Source organism: Mobula hypostoma, chromosome 5, assembly GCF_963921235.1.
Source record: "Mobula hypostoma chromosome 5, sMobHyp1.1, whole genome shotgun sequence".
Classification (NCBI taxonomy): Eukaryota; Metazoa; Chordata; class Chondrichthyes; order Myliobatiformes; family Myliobatidae; genus Mobula; species Mobula hypostoma.
Window position 1 is genome coordinate 185,433,243 of NC_086101.1, and position 18,038 is coordinate 185,451,280.

General features: G+C 42.1%; 1 protein-coding gene across 4 annotated transcripts in view; it reads left to right on the forward strand.

The window, feature by feature from the left end:
• The window catches only part of aadat (aminoadipate aminotransferase), an 88,379-nt gene that overhangs the window by 14,994 nt on the left and 55,347 nt on the right, over positions 1-18,038 (forward strand). For 3 of the 4 annotated variants that reach the window (XM_063049488.1, XM_063049489.1, XM_063049486.1), the window contains exons 3-6: positions 3,373-3,541; positions 6,869-7,001; positions 12,152-12,226; positions 13,287-13,496. In XM_063049488.1, the coding sequence (XP_062905558.1) occupies positions 3,373-3,541; positions 6,869-7,001; positions 12,152-12,226; positions 13,287-13,496 (587 nt within the window). The remainder of the gene's footprint in view (positions 1-3,372; positions 3,542-6,868; positions 7,002-12,151; positions 12,227-13,286; positions 13,497-18,038) is intronic. The other variant, XM_063049490.1, reaches the window with a different exon arrangement.

Consider the following 18,038-nt stretch of genomic DNA (forward strand, 5'->3'; position numbering starts at 1 on the left):
ACAATATGAAGAGCAAGCTGTTGCCTGTGCAGCTGGTTCCCCCTTCCCCAAGCTGCTGATGAATCCAAAGGAATGGCAGTAGTATTGTACATATTATTGAACTATCTCAGTCACCAGGTTAGAAATTGAATTCCATTTTCTGGATCTGTGGTTCTGGATTACTAGTCTAATAATTACCACTGTTAATATTAGCTACCAATATGTTATAGATCATACTTAGAAACAGTTACGGTCACATTTATGACAGGTACCGATTAGTGATCTGTACAACGTTTTTATCAGAATTCACTTTGGTCACATAAAGTGATGACACTTAACTTTGGATTCTGATGTATAAATAATAAGGTTTTTATGTTAGAATTGTGTAGTGTTAATGATCAGAGTAATCAACAGTTGCTGACGTAAATATTAATAGTTTAAAAAAAAAGTGTGGAAAATCTTAACTTTGGAATAAATGTCACCCAGAGAAGTAATAGAGAAAAAAACAATCATCCACGACCTGCCAACCAGTTGCGCTCTGCTGACAGTCATTCAGCTTTCAAACAGAAGAGATTCTGCAGATGCTGGGAATCCAGAGCAACATACTCAGGATGCTGGAGGAACTCAGCAGGTCAGATTGAAATGAATAAACAGTCGATGCTTTGGGCTCAGACACTTCATCAGCAAAGACCCTTCTTCAGCCTGAAATGTTGACTGCTTATTCACTTCCATAGATGCTGCCTAACCTGCTGGGTTCCTCCAGCTGACTAAACTTGTCCTCCCTCCCATTAAATAACTTCTTCTTCAACTCCAGTCAGGTTCTCCATTTCAAAGATGCAGCTTTGGACACTTGCAAGTCAAGTCGCTGTGTAAGATGTGTGGAATAGTCTTTGTTTCAGTCCTCCTTAGAAACAGCCCATCAAGTCCATGCCAACTTTTAAACTGCCTAGTCCCATCGACCTGCACCCAGACCGTAGCCCTCCAAATCCCTCCCATCCGTGTACCTATCCAAATTCCTCTTTAAAGTTGAATTTGAATCTGCATTCACTACTTCTGCTGGCAGCTCGTACCACACTGTCACTACCCTCAGAGTGAAGTTCCCCCTCATGTTCCCCTTAAATATTTCACCTTTCACCCTTAACCCATGACCTCTAGTTCTAGTCTCACTCAACAGTGGAAAAGTCTGCTTGCATCAACCCTATCTATACCCCTCATAATTTTGTATACCTCTATCAAAACTCTCCTCATTCGCCTGCACTGTAGGGAATGAAGTCCTTTCCTATTCAACCTTTTCCCATTACGGAGTTCTTCAAGTCCTGGTAAAATCCTTTTAAATTTTCTCTCGCAAACACGAGGAATTCTGCAGATGCTGGAAATTCAAGCAACACACATCAAAGTTGCTGGTGAACGCAGCAGGCCAGGCAGCATCTTTAGGAAGAGGTACAGTCGACATTTCGGGCCGAGACCCTTCGTTGACTGTACCTCTTCCTAGGGATGCTGCCTGGCCTGCTGCGTTCACCAGCAACTTTGATGTGTTAAATTTTCTCTGCATTCTTTCAAGCTTATTGATATCTTTCCTTTTGGTAGGGAATCAGAACTGCACACCATATTCCAAATTAGGTCTCACTAACATCTTATACAACTTCAACATAACATCCAAACTCAGTATTTTAATTTATGAAGGCCATTTTGCCAAAAGCTGTCTTTATGACTGAATCTATCTGTGATACCACTTTCAAGGAATTATGGATCTATATTCCCAGATCCCTCTGTTTTACCAGACTCCTCAGTGCCCTACCACTCCCCATGTAAATCCTACCCTGGTCTACCTTCTCAAAATGCAACACCTCAGACTTGTCTACATTAACTTACATCAGTCGTTTTTCAGCCCATTTTTCCAGCTGGTCCAGATCCTACTACAAGTTTTGATAGCCTTCCTCACTGTCTACCACATGCCCAATCTTGGTGTCATCCATAAATTTGCTGATCCAGTTTATTAAAACATTAGCTCAGATCCCCTGGCGCCACAGCTGTAGCTAAGGACATTTTAAAAATATCTTTAATAAGTTACCTTGATGATACATCCTCACCAACTCCATTAAGAACTCCATCCCATTCTTGCAGTCTGTCTCTATTATATATTTTCTCTGTAGTAAGACATTCTGCACTAGTGCCTCTGAATGATTTTCCTGTATTCCTCAATCATGGCTTCTCCTGTACCATGGTGGACAGAGCCCTTGACCATAACTCCCGCTCTCACTTGTTTCTCCCCAACATAGAACATAGAACAGTACAGCACAGTACAGGCTATTCAGCCCATAATGATGTGCCAGTCTTTTTACTTCAAGATTAATCTAACCCTTCCCTCCAATTTAGCCCTCATTTTTCTTTCAGCCACGTGCTTATCAAAGAGCCTCTTAAATGTCCCTAATGATTTTGCCTCCATCCCTGGCAACATGCTCCATGCACCCACCACTCTGCATTAAAAACAACCTGCCTCTGACGTCCTCCCTATACATTCCTCCAATCATCTTAAAATTATGCCCCCTTGCACTATCCTTTTCCACCCTGGGAAAATATCTCTGACTCTGCTTGCTTTATGCCTCTTACCTTCTGCATCTCTATCAAGCCATCACTCATCCTTCATCAGTCCAAAGGGACAAGCCCTAGCTCACACAGCCTTTCCTCATAAAACATGCTCTCCAATCCGGTCAGCATCCTGGTGAAACTCTTCTGCACCCTTCCATATCCTTCCTATAATGAGGCAATATGATAAGTTCCTCCTGGACAGAGACCTCCTGGTCCTCACCTCCTACCCAGCAGCCTCCACATTCAGTAGATCGTCCTTCACAATTCCCAGGCCATGCTCTCTTCTTGCTGCTACCATCAGGAAGGAGGTACAGCTCACACAGTACCAGGTTCAGGAAAACGTTCAATCTTCAGGCTCCTGAACCAGCGTAAGTATCTTCACTCAGCACAACGCTTTCAAGGACTTGACAGCTCAAGTTCTCAATATTATTTATCTGTTTAGTTATTGTTTTATTTCTTTTGTTATATTTGCTCAGTCTATCGCCTTTTGTGCATAGTTACTTGTCAGTCTTTGTGTGCAGTTTTTCATTTATTCATTTGTACTTCTTTGTTCTACTTTGAATGCCTCCAAGAAAATGAAGCTCAGGGTAGTAGTTGGAGACATACTGTATACGTACTTTGATCATAATTTTATTTTGAACTTTGAACTCTCAGGTCCACTCTTCCATACTGTACCTCAGCACACATGGCAACAATTAACTTACTGCATATAACCTTTGTTTTTCAAACTATCCGAGTAAGGCTGTTGATGCAACCTCCAAATAATGGCCCGATAACCTGGAATCTTTCTCTGCTTGTTTTCAGCTGAGCTGCTGCAGAGGAGCCCACCGACCATGATCTCTCTCGCAGGGGGGATGCCAAACCCCGACATGTTCCCCTTTGAGTGTGCCAACTTCACCATAAAGGGTGGACCAAGCATCACGTTTGGCCAAGAGACAATGAAACGTGCTCTACAATACTCCGGTTCAGCAGGGTAATGAGAGACAGGGCACTGGTTTATTATTGTCACATGTACCAAGGTACATTGAAAAACCTGCCTTGCGTACTGTTTATAGAGATCAAGTCATTGCACAACGTATTGGTGTTTGCCCTTTGTGTGTTGTTTTTCATTGATTCTATTGTATTTCTTTACAGTGAATGGCTGCAAGAAAATTAATGTCAGGTGACATATATTTACTTCAATAATAAATTGTACTTTGGACTTTGAACTTTGACCTTTAAGGTAAAACAGTATCAGCGGTACGGTACCATAGCAATTAGCGTGACGTTATTATGGCACCAGCAACCCAGATTCAATTCCACCACTCTCTGTAAGGAGTTTGTACATTCTCCCTGTAACAGTGCCTGTTTCCTCTGGATGCTCCTGTTTCCTCCCACGTTGCAAAGGTTTGTGGGTTAGTAGGTTAAATTGGTCACATGGGTGTAATTGGGCAGAGCAGGCTTGTTGGGCCAGAAGGTGCAAGATTATAACGAGGTAGATTGCAAAACTGAGAATCCACCTTATCATACAAGAGGTCCATTCAGGAGTCTGAAAACCTGTGCCAACCAACTAGCAGGAGTATTCAAGGACATTTTCAACCTCTCACTGCTACGGGCAGAAGTTCCCACCTGCTTCAAAAAGGCAACAATTATTCCAGTGCCTAAGAAGAATAATGTGAGCTGCCTTAATGACTGTTGCCCGGTAGCACTCACATCGACAGTGATGAAATGCTTTGAGAGGTTGGTTATGGCTAGACTGAACTCCTACCTCAGCAAGGACCTGGACCCATTGCAACTGGCCTATTGCCACAATAGGTCAATGGCAGATGCAATCTCAATGGCTCTCCACTTGGCTTTAGACCACCTGGACAACACAAACACCTACGTCAGGATGCTGTTCATCAACCATAGCTCAGCATTTAATACCATCATTCCCACAATCCTGATTGAGAAGTTGCAGAACCTGGGCCTCTGCACCTCCCTCTACAACTGGATCCTCAACTTCCCAACCCGAAAACCACAGTCTGTGCGGATTTGTGATAACATATCCTCCTCGCTGACAATCAACACTGGCGCAGCTCGGGGGGGTGTGCTTAGCCAACTGCTCTACTCTCTATATACACATGACTGTGTGGCTACGCATAGCTCAAATACCATCTATAAATTTGCTGATGATACAGCCATTGTTCGTAGAATCTCAGGTGGTGACGAGAGGGCATACAGGAGTGCGATATGCCAACTAGTGGAATGGTGCCACAGCAACAACCTAATACTCAACGTCAGTAAGATGAAAGAGCTGATAGTGGACTTCAGGAAGGGTAAGACGAAGGAGCACATGCCAATCCTCACAGAGGGATCAGAAGTGGAGAGAGTGAGCAGCTTCAAGTTCCTGGGTGTCAAGAACTAAGGATCTAACCTGGTCCCAACATATCAATGTAGTTGTAAAGAAGGCAAGACAACAGCTATACTTTATTAAGAGTTTGAAGAGATTTGGCATGTCAACAAATACACTCAAAAACTTCTATAGTTGTACTGAGGAGAGCATTATAACAGGCTGCATCACTGTCTGGAATGGAGGGGCTACTGCACAGGACCGAAAGAAGCTGCAGAGGGTTGTAAATCTAGTCAGCTCCATCTTGGGTACTAGCCTACAAAGTACCCAGGACATCTTCAGGGAGCGGTGTCTCAGAAAGGCAGCGTCCATTATTAAGGACCTCCAGCACCCAGGGCATGCCCTTTTCTCACTGTTACCAACAGGTAGGAGGTACAGGAGCCTGAAGGCACACACTCAGAGATTCAGGAACAGCTTCTTCTGCCATCCGATTCCTAAATGGACATTGAAGCTTTGGACACTACCTCACTTTTTTTAATATACAGTATTTCTGTTTTTGCACATTTTTAAAAATCTCTTCAATATACGTAATTGATTTACTTGTTTATTTATTATTATGTTTTATTTTTTTCTGTCTCTCTGCTAGATTATGTATTGCATTGAACTGCTGCTGCTAAGTTAACAAATTTCACGTCATATGCCGGTGATAATAAACCTGATTCTGATAACAGAGAATAGAAACTGTCCTTGAGCCTGGTGGAACATACTTTCAGGCTTTTGTATCTTCTGCCCAATGTCAGAGGAGAGAAGAGAGAATGTCTGGGGTGGGTGGGGTCTTTGATAATGCTGGCTGCTTTACTGAGGCAGAGAGAAGTATAGACAGAGTCCATGGAGGGGAGGCTGCTTTCTGTAATGTGTTGAGCTGTGTCCACAACTCTCTGTAGTTTCTTGTGGTCATGTGCATCAATTAAAAATTGGTAAGAGTAGATGGAAACATGCAGTGACATATAGAGCTTTTGGTGAGCTTTCTTGACCATGACATCGATGTAGGTGGGCCGGGACAGATGTTCATACCTTGGAACTTGAAGATTTATCTGACAGAGTCTGACCTTCCTAGGAAATGCCCAGTCACATGGAGTTCACACTGAGCTTATAAGAAGTTGGTATCTGTTAAAGTTCATCAGTTGAAAGATGACAGTAAGCTGGAAAGAGTGTGAAGGAGTTTTTCAAGAGTGTTACCAGGACTCGAAGGCCTGAGCTACAGGGAGAGCTTGGCCAGGCTCAACCTTTAATCCTTGGAAGATGAAGGGTTGACTTTGTTGAGGTATAAAATGTCAATAGGGGCATAGACGAAGTGAACACATGCAACCTTTTACCCAGGAAAAAGGAATTTAAAAAAGCTAGAAAGACTTAAGATGGGAAACAAAAGATATAAGAGGGACCCAAAGGGTATTTTCTATATGGATCAGGGTGATCTGTATATAGATTAAAATGCTGGAGAAAGTAGTTGAGGCGGGTACAATAACAATGTTTAGAAGATATTTGGATAAGTGTGGATAGGGGAGGTTTAGGGAAATGTAGACTATCTTGGTGGACACCATTTTTGGTGTTGACGAGTTGGAGGAAGGGCCTGAATGCATACTATGACTCTCAGATTGGAAGTTGTTGCTTTCTTTGGAACTGGGAAAGCTGCAAAAGACTGAATTAAGATGTATAAAATTAGAAAGGGCATAAATAGATCATAGAGCTAATGGAAATGGATCCTTTCGAAGATTTCTAAAACCATGATCTGAATATAAATAGGAACTAGAGTTAGCCATTTGGCAACTCATGTCTGCTATGCCAGCTATGCCATAGAACAAGGACGTGGCTGGTCTTAAATCTGAACACCATTTCCCTTCCCAATCGACAGGTTCCTTATTTCCTGTAAAATCTAAAACTGCACTGATTGTTTGATACATAATCAAAGTTAGTTTTCGTGTTTTGCAGAATTCCGGAGTTAATATCCTGGATGAAAGATCTGCAGAAACATCTTCACAATCCCCCAACTGCGAACTACAGCCCTGAACAAGGTCAGATGGATCTGTGCGTCACTAATGGCAGTCAGGAGGCCCTCAGTAAGGTAAGAGAAACTACAAGGAACAAGTGGCTGCACATCACCCTGAACACCTGTACACTCAGTGACCACTTTACTAGGTACATCTCTACACCTCGTTAATGCAAATATCTAATCGGAGAATCATGTGACAGCAACCCAGCACATAAAAGCATGCAGACGTGGGGAAGGAATGTGATCTAAGTGGCTTTGACATTGGAATGATTGTTTGAGCCAGATGGGGTGGTTTCAGTATCGCAGAAACTGCTGTTCTCCTGAGACTTTCACACACAACGGTCTCTAGAGTTTACAGAAAATGGTGCGAAAAGCATCTAGTGAGCGGCTGTTCTGCGGGCTAAAATGCCTTGTTAATGAGAGAGGTCAGAGGAGAATGGCCAGACTGGTTCAAGCTGACAGGAAGGTCACAGTAACTCAAATAACCACATGTCACAACACTGGTGTGAAGAGCACTCTGAACACATAGCATGTGGAATCTTGAAGAGAATGGGCTACAGCAGCCGCAAAAGATCACACTGGGCTCCACTCCTGTACCTAATAATGTGGGCACTGAGTGTATGTTCTGCATTTGGTATGAAAGCTGTACTGCACTGTTCTACATAATACTGTGGAATATGCATCTTCCTGGATATGGTGATCAGATTATATCCCTCCAGAAAAATGTAACACTACAGTTTTAGATACCAGAAATTATGAGAATATCTGACTGACTGGCTATTGAATTTGATTGACAGAGAATTTTAATTTAAGTTACCCATGCAGGTTTTCCAGAGGCCCAAGTATAGATAGAGACTGTCCATTAGCAGCAAAAGACAGTGACTGAATATTTTAAAAATAAACATAGGATCAAATGGAGATTTTAAAAATTTGAATAATTAATTTCTTCCAGTAGCTAGAAACATAGAAAATAGGTGCAGGAGTAGGCCATTCGGCCCTTCGAGCCTGCACCGCCATTCAGTATGATCATGGCTGATCATTCAACTCAGAACCCTGTACCTGCCTTCTCTCCATACCCACTGATCCCTTTAGCCACAAGGGCCATATCTAACTCCCTCTTAATTATAGCCAATGAACTGGCCTCAACTGTTTCCTGTGGCAGAGAACTCCACAGATTCACCACTCTCTGTGTGAAGAAGTTTTTCCTCATCTTGGTCCTAAAAGACTTCCCATTTATCCTCAAACTGTGACCCCTCGTTCTGGACTTCCCCAACATCGGGAACAATCTTCCTACATCTAGCCTGTCCAATCCCTTTAAGAATTTTATACGTTTCAATGAGATCCACCCTGAATCTTCTAAATTCCAATGAGTACAAGCCCAGTTCATCCAGTCTTTCATCATATGAAAGTCCTGCCATCCCAGGAATCAATCTGGTGAACCTTCTTTGTACTCCCTCTATGGCAAAGATGTCTTTCCTCAGATTAGGGGACCAAAACTGCACACAATACTCCAGGTGTGGTCTCACCAAGGCCTTGCACAACTGCAGTAGTACCTCCCTGCTCCTGTACTCGAATCCTCTTGCTATGAATGCCAGCATACCATTCGCCTTTTTCACCGCCTGCTGTACCTGCATGTCCACTTTCAATGACTGGTGTACAATGACAGCCAGGTCTCGTTGCACCTCCCCTTTTCCTAATCGGCCACCATTCAGATAATAATCTGTTTTCCTGTTTTTGCCACCAAAGTGGATAACCTCACATTTATCCACATTAATTTGCATCTGCCATGAATTTGCCCACTCACCTAACCTATCAAAGTCACCCTGCATCCTCTTAGCATCCTCCTCACAGCTAACACTGCCGCCCAGCTTTGTGAACATAGAACAATTACAGCACAGTACAGGACCTTTGGCCCACGATGTTATACTGACCTTTTAACCTACTTTAAGATCAATCTAAACCTTCCCTCCCACATAGCCCTCCACTTTTTTTTTATCATCCATGTACCTATCTATGAGTTCCTTAAATGTCTGTAATGCATCTGCCTCTACCATCACCCTGGCAGGGTGTTTCATGCTCCCACCACTCTCTGTATTAGAAACCTACCTCTGATACCCCCCTGACTTTTCTTTAAACACCTCAGAGTTATGCCCCATTGTGTTAGCCATGCCCACCCTTGGAAAAAGTCTCTGCTGTCCACTCTATCTGTGTTTTGTACACCTCTATCAAGTCACCTTTCATCCTCCTTAATTCCAAAGCAAAAAACCCATCATTCATCATATCCTTATAAGACACTCTCTCTAATCCAGGCAGCATCCTGGTAAGTCTCCTCTAGAGCTTCCACTTCCTTCCCATAATGAGGCAACTTGAGAACTGAATTAGAACCACTGGCATATGTTGTGGAATCTGTGAAATTTAATGAACACAATAATCTAAGTGTTGTCTAACCGAAGTTTTATAGAGCTGCAACATTACCTTGTCATTCTTGAACTCAGTCCCCCGACTAATGAAGGCCAACATGCCCTATGCCTTCTTAAACACCCCATCAATTTCTGTGGCAACCTTGAGGGATCTATGAACATTGAATAAAATTATAATGTACCAATACCATTGAGGAATGGGACAAAAGAAGAAAAAAGGTCTTTTGCACAAAGGAGCACAGATGAATCATTAGCGAAATCCATTTGGAAAGATCTCCAGGTTTGAATGTTCCACCAGTGGTAGTCAAGTCTTCGACAATCTAGGCCCCAGGTTCAGGAATTCCCTTTTAAACCTCTCCAGCTCTCTTCCCTCCTTGAAATCCACCAAGCTGTTAAGAATTTTCCTCAGCATTTCCAAGGTCCCATGATTTGACTGTGGGCCAAGATTTAGGTGAGAAACAGGGAATGAAGTCCTTCAGCGAAAACAAATTTAAATATAGTTATTTAATCGAAATGGAATAGTAGTGGGCTTCATGAAAGAATAAGACTGCTATAAAGATCCTCCTGGTTCCATAAGACTGTAAGATACAGGAGCAGACTTGGGCTATTCAGCCCGTCTAGTCTGCTCTGCCATTTCATCATGGCTGATCCATTTCTCTCTCAGCCTCAGTCTCCTGCTTTCTCCCCATAATTCTTCATACCCTGTCTAACCAAGAACCTATCAACCTCTGCCTTAAGTATACATAAGGACTTGGCCTCCACAGCTGCCTGTGGCAATGAATTCCACAGATTCATCTTTCTCTGGCTAAAGAAATTTCTCCTCATCGCCATTCTAAATGGACATCACTTTATTCTGAGGACACAGCCTGGTTCACCAATGCCTGAGAGGGAAGAGTTTTATTTGTCGCATGTACATTGAAACATACAATGAAATATGTCAAATCAAATCAACAAAGATTGTGCTGCTGCAACTGGCTCCATGCTTCCAGTGACAACATAGCATGCCCACAACTCATTAACCCTAGTTGTACACCTTTGGAACATGCGAGGAAACCAGAGCATCAGGGGAAAAACCACGCAGTCACGGGAGAACATTCAAGTTCCTTCCAGACAGCAGAGGGAATCGAACCCCAGTCTTACAGCTGGCTGCTCTGAATCGATTATGGTAACTGCTACACTAACGTACCATCCCAAAACTTAAAGATTAGCTTTATTTGTCGCACGTACAACAAAACATGCAATGAAGTGTGTTGTTTGCATCGACAACCCACACAGTCTGACGATGTGCCGGGTGCAGCCGGCAAATATTGCCACACGTCTGGCGCCGAGGCAGGAGGGAAACCTGGCGTCCTCTCTGGAATTCCAGACGCACTGTGAAACACAGTGACAAACTACCTTCTGACGTGGCCTAGTCTGTCACTGAGTTGTAGTTGATAGTGCATGCTTCAAGAAGCAGGCTTGCCACAACCCTCTCAAGGGATGAGAAATAAGTGCTGTCCTCATCGGTGGGTGCCCACGTCTGTCATCTGAATTAAAAAGGGAAGATTGCACGGGAAGGGGAAAGGATTAATGATATGCTGAAGAATGATGGAAGGATCCCCACTGTGTACGTAAGTATTGGCATTGATGTTCAACTGGAACAGTAAATACTAACTTTAAGGGTTTCTCTACTTAAGCTTTGAGAAAACCTGTATGAACAGTTTTAATTAAAATCCTCTCTCGATCAAGTTCAGCTGTCCATCAGATGTTCTTATCATTTCTGGTATCCAAGGGTATAGCATTTCCCTTTCCTGGCAGACTACATGGAACGTGAAACAGTACCGCACGAGAACAGGCCCTTTAGCCCACGTTGTTATGCCAAATAAATTCAGCTAATGACATCTAATTTTTTCTGTCTTCACGTGGTCCATATTCCTCCATTCTCTGCATATTCATGTTCCTATCTAGGAGACTTTTAAGTGCCTCTACTGCCCCTGGCGGTACATTCCAGGCACCCCCCCCCCCACCACTCTCCGTGTAAAATGCCTCACAATCTTCTTTGCACTCTCTCTCACACGTTAAATACACACTTCTCCTGCTGAGATGGGGAAGTTGAAGCTTTTGCTGCTGCTTGGGCAAAAGGGAGGGGGGGTGCTTTGGGGCTTCGATGTTTCTCTCATTCATTCTATGGAGTGTCGTGTTTTGTGGATGTCTGTGAAGAGTATGAATTTCAGGTTGTATACTACCAACACACACTTAATATAAGAGTATCCCTGAACCTTTGCTGCCCAGTATAGGACATTTCAACCCTGGGAAAAAGATACAGATGCTACTCTGTCCATGCCTCTTATAATTTGATAAGCTCCTCTCAGGTCTTTCCTCGGCCTTCACCACTCCAGAGAAAACAGCTCCAGTTTGTCTTACCTTCTTATAGCTCTTGCCCTCCAACCCAGACAGTATCCCAGTGAACCTCAACATCCTCTGCCACATCCTTCCTGTTACACTGTAATTACAATATCCAGGAAGCTGTGTCTTCCCCAATCCTCATGCCTATGGCCAAGCAATAATTTTCTCTAACTTCCGTTAATGCCTCTCCTCCCGTTCTTACCCCCATCCCTTATTTATTTATTTCCCCTTTTTCCTCTCTCTCTCTCTGTCCCTCTCACAATAACTCCTTGCCTGCTCTCCATCTTCCTCTGGCGCTCCCCTCCCCCTTTCTTTCTCCCTAGGCCTCCCGTCCCATGATCCTCTCCCTTCTCCAGCCTGCTGCGTTCCACCAGCATTTTGTGTGTGGTGTTTGAATTTGTCCTTTGCTTTTCCCAGGTGTTCGAGATGCTCGTCAGTCCTGGAGACACCGTCCTTCTTGAATGTCCCACGTATGCTGGGACACTAGCTTCGGTAAGAAGTTTTCAAGGTCGTATGGTTGAGAGAGCATGCTTAGTCTGGTTTAATCAATCAGCTGATGAGGAGGATTGCTTACCCAGTATAGAAACAATCGGACTCCCATTGTTTTGGCATGTGGCATTTGATGCAACAGGAGGGGTCTTGCATTGGTCGGGGTCAACCATTGATATTGTGTCCTAGCTGTTACAAAGGAAGCAATGGAGAACAAGCTGTTGCCCACGCAGTAGGCTCCCCCTCTCCACGCATTTGATGAATCCACAGGATTGGAAGAAAGTGATGCAAATTGGTACCAGCGCCATCGCAGGAGTAGCCAGTCAGCATTGAACTCATTGTAGGTCTGCCTTGGGGACTCCAGCTCTGGATTTTTCCTCAGGATTTACTCCCAAAGCCTTCCCCATGAGAGGGTATAACCGCAAGGGAGCAGAGGTTTGAGATCAAAATTTCCCTTCTCCTAGATAAGGTACGAACTATGGCCGACGAGCCCCTTCTGCTAGTTTTAAGGAGCCAGTAACCAGCCTTTGCCCCTTCTCCTATTAGTAGAAACAGTTCTGCTAGGCCTAGTAGCTAAGGCATACATGAAGGCCAGGAGCTGGACTTGTTTGTCACAGGCTACTTGAGAACCTTGCCATTTGGAGCATTTAATAGATAGTGGGAGCTTGTCCCCATTACCACCCCCGGCTATAACAACCTTAAGGGCCCTTGATACACCAGTGTTTCAGAAACCAGGTTATTGCTTTTCCTATTTTGTAGTTGGAACCTCTACCCCAGTATGTTCATCCCAAACAGATTTCCAAGCATTAAAGAAATTGGCAGATATAGGGATTGTGCTGGAAAATGACACTGAGATAGAATTTCTTAACAAATAATAGAGATGGTTTTGACAGGCTTTTTGACCTTCTGCTCCTATTTTTTTCTGCTGTGCAACAGGAGTTGCCCTTCCCCTTCCACAGATGCTGTCTGACCTTCCGAGTATCGACAGCAATTGGAAATGGAATTGCAGTTTCTGGTTTTATTCTAATAAAGAACCCTTATTACCTTCCGCTTTCTTGTATAGCTCCAGCCACTGGGCTGCAAGCTCCTCAGCATCATGACCGACCAACACGGGGCCATTCCCCAGTCCCTGTCCGACACCCTCTCCAGATGGAAGCCAGAGGAAGCGAAGGATCCCAGCTCAGATATCCCAAAGGTTCTGTACACAATTCCAAATGGCGGGAACCCAACTGGAGCCTCCATGACAGCTGAGAGGAAGATGGAAATATATCAGGTATTAACTGTACACAGTTACCAGACCCAACATGATCATGATGAGTGGCATAGAGAAGGCAGCCAGTATCTTTATCCCAAAATGTCTAATACTAGAGGACATGCATTGAAGGTGAGGAGGTGAGAAGATGTGGGGGACAAGTTTTTAATACAGAGAGCTGTGGCTGCCTGGAATGTCTTATCGGGGTGGTAGTGGAGGTATTTAAGAAGCTCTTCAAAGGGTGCATGAATGGAGGCCAATGGACATTGTGCAGACCAAAGTGATCAGTTTAATAAGGCATTTAATTAGTTAAGCTGAACATGGCGGGCTGAAGGGCTTATTCCTGTACTGTACTGTTTTATGAACTTGCACATTTTCCTAGAAGTTCCCGTCCAGCTGCCTTAACAAAGAAACAACTTTTCCAGGTTCCAGTGCGGTCAGATCAAGAAAACAAAACAGGAGGCGGCGTCGTAGCATAGCTATTACGGCAGCAGAGACACGGGTTCAATTCCTGCTGCTGTCTGTAAGGAGGTTGTACATTCTCCCCGTGAGCATGCGGGTTTCCTCCAGGTGCTCTAGTTTCCTCCCACAGTCCAAAGATCTGTTGGGTTAGTCGGTTAATTGGTCATATTGCTGTAAGTAGGCAGTGTAGGCTCATTGGGCTGAAAGGGTCTGCTACCATGCCGTATCTATCATAGTGTGTATGTATTCATAAATACTATTCAGAAAGAGATATGTTTTTGGTTGGGTTGAGTTATTCTCCGATCTTGGTGTAAATGCTTTGTCACCATATGAGGAGACATCATCAGTGCACTCATTATCATTCAGTGATGTGTCCTCTGAATGCTTGGCCTTTATATACTTATCAATCAGCTGACTGGCCGTCATTATGGAAACTCAGTTGTGATGTAAGGAGGGGGGGTCCATCGCTGATTGGCTGCACGGCAGACTGTGCGTTGTGGTCTGGAATTTTGCCTGCTTTGGCTTATAAATAGGGTCAAAGTCTACCTGTTTGTTTACAGAATTGATTGACAAAAACCACGCTCCTAGGAATTCTCTTGCACCATGACTTTCACTGATGCCCAGTGGAATTTGTGCCCTCTCGATTATCACAGGCAGAGACGAGGGAAAGTTGGTCCTGCTGCTTCACTGCCAGTTGATCTTCCTGCATCCTTGCAGATAGTTTTCTCCCAGTTTGGCCAACGTAATATTTGCTGAGTCCCTGCATTGGATTTTGAAGACCACATTGGTCTTGTCCAAAGTTATGTTTTTCTCCAACCCTGTTTTGCTTTCCCAGCTTGATTGGATAATTTCACTTCAGGTACAACAGGAATATTGGGCCAAGCGGTACATGAGTTACCTGGTTATTGAGACTTTCATTTCCCCAGCCCCATCCCCTGCTCTTTTCCCATGTCCGTATTTACGTTAGATCCACATATGAGAGATGTAAGTTGTCCTGATGCCTGTGTTGGATAATAAGGCACGGTCAGGCTTTAAGGGCGAGTAGGTTGCGGGTAGTGAACTACCAAGAAGGTCTTTGCAACCTCCTGCAGAAGGCAAGGCTTGGAAGTGGTGCCTCACAGGAACAATGGAATCTGGGCCATTCAACCCCTCATGCCTGCTCCACTATACAATATAGAGATCAAGGCTGATCCTCACACTTGATATTCCTGCACCAGCCCCTTTATTCCCTTAATTTTTAAATATCTACTGATCTCGGCCTTGAATATATTCTGGGACCAGGCTTCCAAAAGCTGCTTTGGTAAAGGATTCTAAAGATTCACTGTCTTCTGGACGAAAATTTCTTCTCAACTCAATCGTGAGTTGTTGCCCCTTGATTTTAGAGATTGTGACCCAGGCTATAGACCTCCCAGCTCAGAGAAACCTCGTCCTTGCATATGATCTGTTCAGTTCCATAAGACTTTGCATGTTTCAACAAGATTGCTTCTCATTCTTCTAAACTCAGTATAGGCTCCATAATCCCAAGAATTTGGCTGGTGAACTTTCATTGTAAACCCTCCCTCACCAGTCTATCCTACCTTGGGTTGGGAGACCAAACTTACATTTGGTGGCCATTTTATTAGGTACCTCCTGCACCGAATAGAATGGCTGCTGAGTGTATTATATTCGTGATCTTCTGCTGCTGTAGCCCTTCAAGGTTTGATGTGTTGTACATTCAGAGATGCTCTTCTGCACACCACTGTTGTAATACGTGGTTATTAGAGTTATTGCTGTCTTCCTGTCAGCTTGAACCAGCCTGGCCATTCTCCTCTGACCTCTCTCATGAGCTAGACATTTTCGCAGATAGAACTGCCACTCACTGGATTTCTTTTTCTGCTTTTCACACCATTCTCTGTAAAATCTAGAGACTGTTATGTGTGAGATACTCAAACAGTTTCTGAGATACTCGAACCACCTCATCTGGTGGTTCCACAGTCAAAGTCACTTAGATTAAATGTCTTCTCCATTCTCATGTTTGGTCTGAACAACAACTGAACCTCTAGATTCAGGAAGAGTTTCTTCCCTAGGAAGAGATTCCTAAATGGACATTAAACCCGTGAACACCACCTCACTTTTATTATTTCTATTCTTGCACTATTTTTAATTTATAGGCATCCGTTAGTCTCGTGAGACCATGGATTTGCACCTTGGAAGGTTTTTTTTTGTAATATAATTTTTATTGAATTTTCAAAAAGAATACATGAAAAAAAAGAATCTACCCTCCCCCCCCCATATATAGTCCTACCTAAAAAGAAGGAAAAAGAAAAAAAAAAGAAAAGAAAAGAAAAGAACCGCCTGGGTATTGGAAGGTTTCCACATGCTCCATGGGATTCAAAATAAATTTGGTATAATTATTCGTTACCTTCCCCAAGGGACCAAAATCTTTATCGGAGCACTTAAATACGCCATCCTATCTCTTGTAAATAAGGGCGCCAAATATTCAAAAATGTTACATATTTATCTCTTAAATTATAAGTAATTTTTTCGAGTGGAATAGAACTAGCCATTTCATTATTCCAACGATCCATACTTAAATACGAATCAGATTTCCAAGTAACTGCTATAGTCTTCTTAGCTACTGCCAATGCAATTTTTATAAATTCTTTCTGATATTTATTCAATTTAAGTTTCGGTTTTATCCCTTCAATATCACCTAATAAAAGTAATACAGGGTTATGTGGAAGTTGAGTTGCAGTAATTTGTTCCAATAAGATTCTTAAATTTATCCAAAAGGGTTGAACTTTAAAACAAGACCAAGTAGAATGTAAAAAAGTACCAATTTCTTGATTACACCGAAAACATTTATCAGATAGATTTGAATTTAATCTATTTATTTTTTGCGGTGTAATATATAATTGGTGTAAAAAATTATATTGTACTAATCTAAGTCGAACATTTATTGTATTTGTCATACTGTCAAGACAAAGTCTTGACCAATTTGTTTCATCAATAATAATATTCAGATCTGTTTCCCATTTTTGCTTTGACTTATGGGTTCCTTGTTTAATTGTCTGTTCTTGAATCAAATTATACATACAAGAAATATATTTTTTAATTTTCCCTTTTTGAATTAAACTTTCAATTTCATTAGGTTTTGGCAAAAACATTGTTTGACCCAGCTTACTTTTTAAGTAAGCCCTTAATTGAAAGTGTCAAAAGAAAGTATTATTAGATATTTTATATTTATCCTTTAATTGTTCAAATGACATCAATATACCTCGTTCAAAACAATCTCCTATAAATTTAATCCCTTTTTGGTACCAATTATATAAAAGTTGATTGTCCATTGTAAAAGGAATAAGTCTGTTTTGGAACAAAGGTCTCCTTGCTAATAGAGATTTCTGTGTTTCATAATCAACATTTATCTTATTCCATAGATCAATCAAATGTGTTAATATAGGAGATTCTTTCTTTTCCCGTATCGATTTAGATTCCCATTTATATATAAAATCTTCAGGTCTATTTTCTCCTATCTTGTCTAGTTCTATTTTAATCCATGCTGGTTTTCGATCATCGAAGAAAGATGCAATAAATCTAAGTTGATTTGCTTTATAATAGTTTTTAAAGTTTGGAAGTTGTAACCCTCCTAACCCAAATTTACATATCAATTTTTCCAATGATATTCTTGACATTTTACCTTTCCAAAGAAATTTTCTCACACATTTATTTAACTCTTGAAAAAATTTCTGTGGCAATTGTATTGGTAATGTTTGAAACAAATACTGTAATCTAGGAAATATATTCATTTTTACAACATTGACTCTACCTACTAATGTTATTGGTAATATCATCCATTTGTCAAGATCTTCTTGAATTTTTTTCAATAGTGGTAAATAATTAAATTTATATAAATTCTTTACATCATTATCAAGTCTTATACCTAAGTACTTTATACCATTTACCGGCCATCTAAATTGGGTTACTAATCGACATTGACTATAGTCTCCTTTAGTAAGAGGTAAAATTTCACTCAATAAAAGTGAAATTTTTATTTTGTAACCTGATACCTTCCCATATTCATCCAATCTAGAAGATAATTTATGTAACGAATGTTGTGGATTT